The sequence below is a fragment of the Fopius arisanus genome, unplaced genomic scaffold (genome assembly GCF_000806365.1).
Source record: "Fopius arisanus strain USDA-PBARC FA_bdor unplaced genomic scaffold, ASM80636v1 scaffold00081, whole genome shotgun sequence".
NCBI classification, from domain to species: domain Eukaryota; kingdom Metazoa; phylum Arthropoda; class Insecta; order Hymenoptera; family Braconidae; genus Fopius; species Fopius arisanus.
In genome coordinates, this window is record NW_011887820.1 from 367,208 (window position 1) to 379,574 (window position 12,367).

Sequence of the window (12,367 nt, forward strand, 5' to 3'; positions counted from 1 at the left end):
AAAAATGTGCGCTAAAATGTTGAAAAAATAGATTGAAAAATAAAAAATGTAAATAACGCGATATCATGAAATTGCGGTAAAGACGCTTCCTGGTGTAATGCATCTCGACGTTTAGTACACATGTACCACCCACGTGAAAATGGTGCCGCGAGCGAGAATCGAAACGATCGATAGGTCGAGGCGTAGGCCCGTTAGTATCAGAGCCCCCGGAAAACACTCGGGCTTTTGTTAGCAAATCCCGGTGCAATCGTGTATGTGAAAACAAGAATCTACAGCCTCGTGAGGAATACACACGACGAGATGACGGTGGAACAGGGCGTGGTCGTTTATGTAAGCCCGCGATACACATACTCTCTCGTTATTTTTGCCATTCACCCAAAAAAAAAATATATATATTTTCTCCATTCAATCTGGAGCGACTACTTGATATGATCATTTCAACTCGAATTTAATTGAATTAAGTCGAGAGCATACCGATTTCAAGGAGATTTAGTTAGCTTCATTCAATTATGTTATAAATTCACTTGAATCAAACTGAAAATCTTCTAATTTCCAGTGGATTTTATCGACTCTATTTAACTTGGAATTATTACCTGATATGCCTTGACTTGAATCAAGCTGAAATTCTATTAATTTTCAGGGAAATTATACGATCTTTTATCTAATTTTAACAATTTTAGGTTAAGGATTCGATAGAAATCTGGCTAGGCTCATAATGTCCTAGTGTAATGTCCTAATGTAAATAGAGTCTTCCTGATCACCAATTCGTCCAGGGTGTGAGGTCTAAGTGTTTCGTTATTTGCTGTGACCTGTTGCAACCGATCGCCTGTTTGTATTAACGCCGAAAAAATGTCCAATAATTTCGAACGAGCTTTGACGACTTGAGTCAACTTGGAATTATCACTTGATTGATATCATTGGATTGAATTGAATCAAGTTGAGAATTTACTCATTTCGAGTAGATTTTGTTAACTTGATTTCATTCTTTTGGGTTTCGGGGATTCCCCTCTGATTCAAAATTCACTCTTCTAGAGTTTTTATATTTCTGGATTTAGGAAATATTTATTTCTTTGTTGCTGAGGGATCTTTCCTTTATATTATAACAAAAAAGAAGGGAAAATCCCAAAAGAACTTTATCATTGCGGGTTTTTCCCAAAATACATCTGGTGATCAGAGAGGGTCAAGAAAGAAAAATCCAGGGGTTAAGGGTGGAAGGAGAAATTATAGTGCCCTCTGGAGAGGAGTTTAATGTGGGCCTCACTAGTAATGTTTTAGTTAGTTCGTTGTAAGTCTTCGTTCAGTAAAGTACCAGTTGACTATCTAGAGTCTTATAATTTTTAGTAATAATTCTCAGTCCTAAAATACTCCAAGTGTTTATTTATTTCGATCTCCATAATCTAATAAATTCGTATGGTAATAGAGTACATTTTTTTCCTTGCAATACTTTTCGGGTACTTACTAATACGAGACCGAATGCGCGCTACAATTGTATTGCGCTGTAATTAAAAAAATCATGATTGACAATTCAGAAATTAAATGAGTTTTTAATCGAATTTAGCTGCCTCAGACGATTGAATGCATGAGGAGTAAGCGAGACAGACTTTTGAGATGTCGATAATCTCGATGTTTGTCCTTTTAATAATAGAGAATTGATTATTATAAATGACTGGCTCTCAGTGGCATTCGAAAATTTTTATTTTCTTTTTCAGAGAACAAAAATGTGAAAATAATTAAATCAAGTAAATGAACGAATTTGAATCAAGCCGCGCCAATTACTAGAATCAAGCAACTTTTCTTTGAATATTTTTTATTATTTTATCAAACTCATTATCTCATTATTCCTCATATCAACCTTCTGACATTTCGATTATCTTCGATTATCAAATCCTAGGTGAAGATGAAGGGACTGATTCACATTGATTTGACACCAATAATTAAACAATTAAATTTTTTTCCGCGAGTGTCTCATTACGCGATGTAATCTGCGAAAAAAAAAATGATGGAAACGAGAGTTTAATAATCTTCAGAGAAAAATTCCATAGCGAGCGCAATTGACTTCCTTTTTCAAGGCTAAAATCAATTTTTTAGGACAAACGAAATTCCACAAGGAGTGAGAAATATTTTTAGTCAGTGTATCAGCGATTGATTGAAATATAATAACAATTTAAATGGAGTGAATTACTGGACGCGATCGTGGAATGCACGTTGATAATTTCAATGGGCAGTTGAGCAGATCGTCGATTGCAATAACACGCGAAAGGAAAAATCGTGGGAATTATTCAACGAGGGAATAATATCTTGTTGGATGATACAATGCGTGGGCAACCGTGATGCATCACAATAAATTGTACGAAGGTGTCGATCGGAAGCAATAACTCAGTAAAAAAAAATTGTTACGATTGCATAAATCATCGCTTCTTCTGAATACAATTATCTTGCAAGGGCGATTCATCCTTCGTCAACATCATTTGTCTATCTACTGCGCATTATTTTTTTTCTCCCATTATTATTTAAGAAAAACTATCTGTTGTAAGTTGAAATAAATCAACTAAAATAACTCATTGTCAATTAAAAATTCTCGGAACAACGGAATTCCTCAAATAGCTGCTCAAACTTTAAATACATCATTCAAATTTTTATAAACAATTTACGCGTCTGATGAAATAAAAAGTTAATTGCAATTTCTTGAATTCTCACTTATAATATCACGAGAGACTCGAAATTATCGACTATTTCCCGATTGGTTCGTTGCAAATAGATAAACGTGTCAAGTTTTCCAGGTGAAAATGATTTTTCTGGAAAATCCGATTAATTTCAAAACTCGAGTTCAAATTTCAGACGATAGAATCGCACCACGAGATGATGTCTATATCCAAAAAATGAGAAAACATATTTTAAACAAAAGAGATTTTAAAAAATGAGATTGATATTTCATTCAATGAACCCCACCATTAAATTCAATCTGTCAATTTCAATCAGCGGTTAACATGATCCAACAATTTTTCCTTTCACGTATATTGGTAAGAGACAAAATATTCGGGAAATATTCCGTAGTAATACCCCAAGACCTTCAAAAATATCTGATTCATTTTCAAGGTCGAGGGGTATTTATCTGGATTATTTTTTTCATTCCAATTTCAAGGAATTAAATGTCTGGCATTTCACGTCATATGGTATAAGTAAAACAATTTTATTAGGAAATCTCAATTTTCAATTTTTATAATTAGACAGTTTTGGGGTTTGAAACGCGTACAAATTGTTTATCGGATATTTTCATTGTTTAGCAACAAACAGGGAGATATTCGAAAAATATCCGAAGTAAAACCGTTTTACTTGTACCGCGTGACAGGAAATGCCACCATTTGATTGGTTGAAATTGGGATGAAAAAAATAATCAGTATTAATAATCAGTCCAATTCTCGATTAATGGAAATTGTAATTGAATTTACGACCCAATCGTTCAGTTCAATTTAATTGAATTTTCCCCCATATGCTATAATTCAAGATAACTGATTTTTAATTAACAAAGTGCGGATGAATTTACTGCAAATTGGTGAAGCTTTTTCATTTTCAATTTCATTTTCCTTGAAATATCGAGAGTAATTATTTCAATTTTTATAATATTTAAATGAAATTTCTCCATTTGCAATAATTCAAGACGTCAACTGATTTTTAATAATTCAAACACCGGCAAATTTCTTGTAGTTTATTAAATTATTAACTGATCTAAAAAATATTTATTGTGATCCACCGAAAGTGGGAATGCTTGACAGAATATCCGCATTGGCAATAAAAAATTTTAAATCAATTAGAGAATTTTTATTTCAATACAAAATTAATCTAAACAAATTAATGATCTAGCCTGTTGTATTTATTAGAGTTTAATTCCAATTTTAAATAATGAAAATAATATATAAAATTTTAAAAATTCTTGTGTCAATATCTAGTCATATATACATGCAGACCACTGGTATATATGTACCAACGCTATAGAATTAACCGCTATTATGCATAAATTAATAACAAAAAATCGTTTCGTCATATTAATTGTCCTGTACATATAGAAAAAAAAATAAACATATTGGATTATATGACTTATTATTGAGAATATTTTACTCATTAAGATTATTGGTACAAAAACGAATCGGAGTGGAGAGAGCCGGAGTGTTACTATAAACATAAACAATGACTTCATAAGGAGAATGAACTGAGAGTTCTTTGTTAATAGATGATAATATTCTTTTGGTCTTTTTGGTTTTTTGGTGACCGGTATTTAATCTACTCCAGCAGTCTGTAGAGTACAGACGTCACTTCCTCGTGTCATAGTAATAATAAAATAAAGTAAAGTTCAATTTCCTGTGTTTTTCTTATAATTATTTCTTGACCCATTTCCATTAAGGTTGTTGTCGCGTAGAATTTTTTTTCGACAGTTTTCGTTAACAATTTTATGGTGAATAGTTTGAAAAATTAGCAACAAAATGAGCCTTTTCCGTTTGCAATTGACCGTTTTGAACTTGAGATATAAATTCTTGAAATTCGAGTGATTTAACACGTGTTTAAATGGAGTTTTGCCGATTAGAATTTTTTAAAAATCAACGGCTCGACAGTTTCAGAAATAAAAAAAACGTGGAATATACATCGTGGGAGGAAATACAAAAAAAAAAATCAAATCGATTGACCGTTTGGTTTACGGAATATAATTATCGGAAATTCATAAATTTATATAATTGAAAATAGTTAATATGGAAAATATATAGTTATGCTTTAGCTATCCATGCACAATGCAATCAATCAAGTGAGACTATATACCGCTAAAAGATTGTGTTCTAAACTGGCCCGTTTTACAGCGGATAAACTTTTTACAGAGACTGTCGCGCGACAACCACCTTAAAACAAAATCTGAAAACCGTCAGTGATTGTCGTAGATCTACAGATACTACATAATTGATAAAAAAAATGTATGTATTTTTTATAACTTTTGTTGAAATATTGAGTTAACATAAACTATTTATCTTAAGCAACTCAATATTTATATAAACAAAAACCAATCGATGTAAGTGGAGTCAGAGAGGCCCAAACATAAATACAGTTTTCCTAGGAAGAAAGAAAGAACAGAGGATTCTTTCTTCTTCATATTGGTGACTAATTTCTCTTGCCTTTGCATACTCATAATTAAAGTTAGTCTTCTAGAGTTCACCAGAGAGTAAAGAAAGTCCTTCCTCGTGACATTGAAATAAAAGTATATTTGAGTGACAATTACATTCAACTGCGTTTTTCTTTATTATTTAATCCTCCCATTTCCAATAACATTTTTTTAGATAGCGTATGCAAATACAACGCTAAATGTCCAGAAATACTCGGAATAAAGGAAATTAAAAGGAAGAAGTAGAAACTCTTTTCTCACAAAACGTTAATGAAAATCGAATAAAGAGACTTTTTATTATCAAACGAATGACTTTAGTAGATGTAATTTTTCTTCTCAATGTATTAATTCTCTCGAATCCCCGCGGAATTCCTGAATACATTAGCAAAATAATCCAAGCCTTTCTCAACGACACACCATATACCAGCAAATATCTCCTAGGAGTAAAAGATAGTAACGGATTAGATATTAGTGGGTGTGTTTAACTCTCAATACGGGTGTGCGACCATGCGTTGAAATGAAAGGAGAGTCTCCCTAAAAAAATAAAAATAAAAATAAAAAACCATCAATTTTTTATTAATTCCCCGTATTGACGGTGCAAAAGTCATTTGGCGTGTCAAATTCCATGAAAAAAAAATCCTAACGAAGAATCCCATTAGTAATTACGATGCAATAAAATGCCCCAACTGTTAATAAGGAAATGAAAATCCAATGACTTCAGCCTGATGCAATTGAAATTAATGAAATGAGAATTAAATAAATACCAAATTGAATCAAGTGTTTTGTACTTAATTGAATTTGATGGAAGGTATTTCAATTTCGATAATGAGAAATAGCAATTGCCGTGTTGTATACACAGACAGAAAACTCCAACACCAGAATAATCATCCGGTAAATCCAGTCTCACATCAAGTTTCCTGGTGTTAAAACGATAACTCATAATGAGTCCATTTTCCTTTTACTTCAACACCGTCAAACCAGAAAAACTTTTCATTTCGATAAAATTTCCACTCCCGTCTTATTTAGGTTTTTCCTTCCTTTTTCTTTCTCTCTTCTTTTATTTTTAATCCTCACTTTTTCTAGGATCAACTTTCCACGACGTTTATAAATCATTACCCCGATGAGAAAAATTTCCTCAACGGGAGGATTTCAGGTGATAAACAATTCATCTATTATTTATGTTTATTTATTTCCAACAAATGGGCATTCTTTGGATATTATTATATAAGTTTTAAATCATCTCTATTTAATCAAAATCAAAATTTCATTATTCATATATCTTCTTTTCGTAATTTGTTAACATAATCTTCATTATCTATAATTATTACTCTGTGATATAATGAAAATCCTACGGGATAAAATAGTGATTTAATAATTCAGTTAACATCAACTTTAGATTTTCATTTATTCAATTTGTTCATGGCAATTTTTGTATTAATTATTTCAACGCTTTTGTGAAAATGATAACTGGAATCGTGAGATATTTTCATTTCATTTTTTTATCTCGCTTTCTAAAACACTGGGGATTGATTTCCCGAAACCGAGAGGGGACTCCTTGATTAGCTAAGGCGAGTTTTTTTTTATTTTCTTTTTTTTTTTAACCAAGTTTCAACGAAACGGTTGGCAATAATGTTCGATGGTGCGTAGAGGAAACGGTTGCTTCATCGGGAATCGCTCGACTTGACTTGTCATGTTGGAAGTAATCGACACAAGAATTTTTTCCTTTCTTTTTTCATTTAAATCTGTCAATTGGGCCCCACCGTTCTGATAATTGCATCGATAGCCGCCGACTCCACGTAATGATGATATCACAAGGATTCGTATATTCTGTTATAAGAGTCATTTATATCCATGATTTCAATTCTGAGGTATTATCGTTAGAATTGTCTAATTAAAATTGTCATAAATAAATTAATAAGAAAATTTCCCCAACAACTGTTCCCAAAAATATCGAAATGATAGGTTTCCTCATCCAATTTTGAGAAATATCTCTTAATCTGAAGGAGATAGCAAAATGAACTCTGAACTTATTCTGTAGAAAAAATCTAGATTAACAAAAAAGGTCATACAAAAAATCCGCTATGTCCTTCTGATTCTGAGATATTAATCAAAAACCAGTCAGTAAGCCAACTAAATTAACTTGTCACCTTCACCTCATTTTTTAATTCCTCTAATACCGAAATTTAATTTAATTGCCATTATTAAACGCACAATCATTACCTGCAAACGACAATTAACAGTTAAATTCACTGGTACCAACACACCTGCGCCGCGGGATTGCGCACAAGTTGAATAACTACCAACTACTCAAGTCCAATTCTCATGAAGATAAATCATTTCTTCAACAATTTTGAATATTTGATTGTAAAAACCTCGATGAAATGAATTAAAAATCGAAAAAAATACCGTCCCCTCCAAAAATATGAATATCAATATTTTAATTGATCAATAAAAATTACTATAATTTTTTTTATGAGAAAAAAAATTTCGCATTTCCCCTAGGTGAGAAGATGGGGATAAATTCCGATCTGAAGACTTCGCAAAGCATTGAGTGCCCCCTCCAAACAATTTGCGGGTGGAATAACGCTGGAGAATCAATGAACAAGAACAGTAACAGTTCAATTGTTGGGAGAATTAATTAATTGGCACTCGATCCCAAATTATTCTAGCACATGATAAGATGGATAAAAGCGATGGAAACGTCGACAAAGCGGTGGTAATAGGTAAATTCCCTTTTTTTTGTAATAATATAATTGTTTGGAGGGACGAGGTTATGGGGTAATGAATATTTTAATAATTTTCAGATGATGACAGAAGTGAAGAGTCCGTCGAAGTGGAGCCGGAGAAAGAAAAAATCAGTGGGGACGAGGAAACTGAGAAAATTTATGTACTTCATCCTGATTCTGAGGTACTTTTCCAAGTTTAGATGTTTTTTATTTACAAAACTCGAAAATTAAATCCATCTTTTCAGTTTTCAATCTCAATTTATCCATTCTAGTGATTCGTATTGGATTAAACATTTGTTCTTATCATTCGAAAACTATCGATTTGAAGTGAAAATAGTTAATCGATCTTGTGGTATTTTCTCCTAAAATCAATTGTTTTTTTAAACAATCTGTATTGTTAAACTGCAAAATTCAACTTGCCAGTTTGGGCGAGTCTAATATTTATTGGATTTAGTGTATTTATTCCGAAAACTATTGATTTTAGGGGGAAATGATGGAAAACTTTTTAATGACTAATTAAAAAGAAAATATTAACATTTTCTTTTACAATCAAGAGTTTTCGGGACGATTGATATTGAACTGTGTTAGATGCAAGAAAATTGAAGAAAAATGTAATGCCCTCAACGAATTTCAAGGCGCCAATTTTTTTATACATTTATCTCCCGCAAAGATACTCCTGTGGGAAATTTCAGATCTTTATCTATTTCCTGACTGTTAGTAATTAAAAAGCCGTCTTCAATTTCATTTTTTTCTCATTCTAAAAATTGTTTTAAAAATCAGGAAAAATCCCAAAAAACAAAAACACTTCAAAATTGTCGATTTTTTTTCATATTTTTTACTTGCTAAATTCTATTTTTTATTAGTTAATCTTTTTATTTTTTATTAATATCGATGTGCACAGATTTTTATACTACTCTAAGGAAATTTGAGATGATTGTACTCTCAATTCTTCTCAAATTGAGGAAAAAAAATCACGTCTGCCTGCAACACATTTTTCAACAACTGAGAAATGGAAATCCCCACATTTTTTGTTAAAAATCCATGTAGAGATCACTCCTACAAGTTAATCAACTATATATATGCATAGTTGTAATTACTAGTTAATTAACCTCTAGGAATAATGTTTGCTTGTATTTTTGACGAAAAAACGTGGAAATTTGCAGTTTTTATTTCTTTCAAATATGTTGCAGGCAAAATATTGAAACTTTTTTCCCCTCAATTTTAAAGGAATTGAGAGTACAATCATTTCGAATTCTCTTAGAGTGGTAGAAAAATCTGTACACATCAAAATTAATAAGAATAAAAGATTAAGTGATACAAAATAGAATTTACCAAGGCAAAAATATGAAAAATTATTTTCTACAACTTTGAAGTATTCTTGATTTTTTAAGAGTTTTTCCAGATTTTTAAAACCATTTTTAGAATGGAAAAAGAGATAAGAGTAAAAAACGGGTTTTTTAAATAATCAATATCAGGAATGATAAAGATCTGAAATTTTCCGCAGATTTATCTTTCTGAGTCGTAAATATGTAAAAAAATGGGTGCTTTGAAATTGGTTGGGGGCCGATTCACTATGCCTATCCGGGTGGACTCTTTATTGTTTTTATTCCTGGGGATTTCAGGAACTCGATTTTAATCACTCGAGGCTATCGAAACTGGAGAATCTGGAGCCTCTGACAAACATAAAAAAGCTGTGCTTCACTTGGAATTTAATCAAGAAGATTGAAAATCTCGATACTCTCACGACACTCGTGGAGTTGGAACTGCGAGATAATCAAATTACTGTGATCGAGAATTTGGATGCATTAGTTAATTTAAAGTGAGTAGAAACCGAATAAAATCATAATTTTAATCAAAATCTCTCGAAAGATGCAACCCAAGAAGTTCATTCGTTAATTATTCAAGGAAAATCTCTTCATAGAATACAATTAGCAAAATTTTCTCCAAGTCATCTTTTGTGGAGTGGGACTGGGAGATTAAAAAAGTCTATAAAAGATAAAACCAAAATTTCCGCATCTCTATTAGATATCAAGATACTTCTAGGAAATTGATGTATAAATTGAATCAAAGAATTTTTAATTTTAATTTTTTTTCTACGAAAATTTTTATTTTTATTTTTCTTCTTTTTTTTTCTTCTTTTTTTTTATTTGCCCGAAACCTTAAAGTTTATACCGCTTTATATAAAAAATAAAACTAAAAAATTTATCTTTTTAAAAAAATATATATGGGGGATTCCATGCCAACTCGGCCAACCCATGACCTCGATCCCCTAGATTTTGAACGCGATTTTTAATGAGATTTAGTTATAATCCGTGCATAAAACAAGCGGAGCTACAATAACTCTAATCTGAGTTCGGTGGCATTGGGGAGGCTAGTCCGACCATCCGCGTACTTAAATCTAATCTAATCTAGCTAGCTGAAAAAGCAATCGCAATTTTTTTTTCTATGATTAGTTAGTTTTTTGTTTAAGCTGAAAGCTAGGAAAAAAACGCCATGCTCTAAGAATCTGAAAAAATTCCCAAAATTTTGAGAAAATATTTGAGGAATATTTTTTGATATTTACTACAACCTAGTACTATTGATACGACGTCTATTTACTAGGATAACTCTCATATTGTTGAAGGAAATGTTCAGTGGAACGTTTGATTAATGCTCTCTGCAAATGAGAGAAATGATGTAGTCCTTTTGCTACGACATAGTTTCCTCGTTTGTACAACTATTGCTTTGTGTTCCGCATAGTCTTGGGGATCTTTGGTTTCGCAGGCTCTTTCGCAGGAGTCTGTGTTTCCTTCGAGTTTGTTCCCATTCATTCGAAATATTTACACTTCAGCTGAGCGGAAAACTTTGGAGAACACGTTCGTACGCCTCGGTGGCTCCAGCCAAATTCTTTGTTAAATATCAATTGATCTTCAAAAACTATTGATTTTATGAAAAAATGTCAAAAGATCATTTCTGTCGCAAATTTTATAAGCCGCAAATGGATCATTATGAAAAATATTGAATTTCTAAAACATTCATTGATGTTCTCTTAGGATTCTAGACCTGTCCTTCAACCGACTGAAGAAAATAGAGAACTTGGACAACTTGAAGAAACTCCAGGAGCTTTTTCTGTCGTCCAACAAAATCGCAAAAATTGAAAATCTCTCTCATTTGGAGAATTTAGTTCTTCTGGAACTAGGGGATAACAAAATTCGAGTAATCGAAAATCTACAGGGTCTCCAGCGCCTGACGAATCTCTTCCTGGGTAAAAATAAAATAATTAAATTGGAGAATCTGGCACACCTGGTGAATCTGACGCTCCTGAGTGTGCAGAGCAATCGTCTCACGAAAATAGAAAATCTGGAGGAACTTATAGAGCTGGATCAACTGTACCTTTCCGAGAACGGATTGACTTGCATTGAAAACCTCAAAGCGCAGACGAAATTAACAACACTGGATCTGGCAGACAATCAGATCAAGAAAATCGAGGGAATCAGCCAGATGGAACTCCTCGAGGAATTATGGGTAATTGCACATTAACGTTGATTTCTCTATTAATCTTGATATCCAGTGACTCTGAAAAAAAAAGTTAGATAGCATTTTTGTAGTCTGAAATTTCCTAGAAAAAAGTTCTACTGGATATTTTTCTTTATCCTCTCTAATTATCTCGAAATAATTACAATTAAAGACATAACATCTTTCCTACAGATGAATAACAACAAGATTGAGGACTGGGCCGCACTGGAGGCTCTAGCTGAAAACAAAAAGCTTCAGACGGTTTACCTAGAGCACAATCCCATCTCCAAGGACCCCAACTACAGAAGAAAAATAAAACTTCTGCTACCATGGCTGACACAACTAGATGCCACTCTGTGCAGATGAATGACTCAGTCTCCAACAACCAGAAATTTAATGAATTCATTAACTGTTGCACCTCAATGGGAATAAAAATCACGACCCGGTGAATTCTGAAATGTCTTCTCAACCCGAGAAACTTCCTTTATATTTAAAAATAACGAGCTAAGAGCTTCGATGTTACGATTTTAATGAAGCTGAACTGGCATCAGCCTTCCTCGAGGAACAATACAAATTTTCCACATCCGATTGTTGATTGTATAAACGCAATTTTTATAAATGTTCTTAAGTAACTCTTTTAGTCGAATTTATAGAAAATTTGCACGACGTATTTTCAGTAGTTCTACCCCTGATTTTGTAATAAATTAATAAATAATTAGTAAATACACTGACTCCAAAACAAGTGGACTGATGTTTTTAAAGTCAATTTATTCTCATATTTTTCATGTTGTATCCCATCCTTTTTGAATTCCGGAATATTTCGGAATTCAAATTTCAGGTCAGGTCAATGTCACTAACTTAACAAAAAAGGCAAATGATTATCTGAAATCACATTTGTCAACTGTCCGAGGGCTCCAGATAGTCATCAGCTCGAAAAATCCCCACGAGACACGCATAAAAAATAATAAATAGAATAATTATCTCCGGACTTTTACACATTCCC

The 12,367-nt window shown here is 32.4% G+C and overlaps 1 protein-coding gene across 1 annotated transcript; it reads left to right on the plus strand.

Moving 5' to 3' along the window:
- Positions 1-226: 226 nt before the first annotated feature.
- On the plus strand, positions 227-12,098 carry LOC105270214 (protein phosphatase 1 regulatory subunit 7). Its single transcript, XM_011311011.1, has 6 exons — positions 227-330; positions 7,646-7,866; positions 7,948-8,051; positions 9,492-9,688; positions 10,902-11,373; positions 11,557-12,098. The coding sequence occupies exons 2-6, from the start codon at positions 7,824-7,826 to the stop codon at positions 11,728-11,730; spliced, it is 990 nt and encodes a 329-aa protein (XP_011309313.1). The 5' UTR covers positions 227-330; positions 7,646-7,823; the 3' UTR covers positions 11,731-12,098.
- Positions 12,099-12,367: the final 269 nt, after the last annotated feature.

What these genes read in the sequence shown, in the direction of transcription:
- LOC105270214 (XM_011311011.1), top strand. Translation starts at nt 7,824, where the DNA reads ATGGATAAAAGCGATGGAAACGTCGACAAAGCGGTGGTAATAG. An exon ending in TACTTCATCCTGATTCTGAG is followed by an intron (nt 8,052 to 9,491) that starts GTACTTTTCCAA and finishes TGGGGATTTCAG; the next exon opens with GAACTCGATTTTAATCACTC. An exon ending in AACTCCTCGAGGAATTATGG is followed by an intron (nt 11,374 to 11,556) that starts GTAATTGCACAT and finishes TCTTTCCTACAG; the next exon opens with ATGAATAACAACAAGATTGA.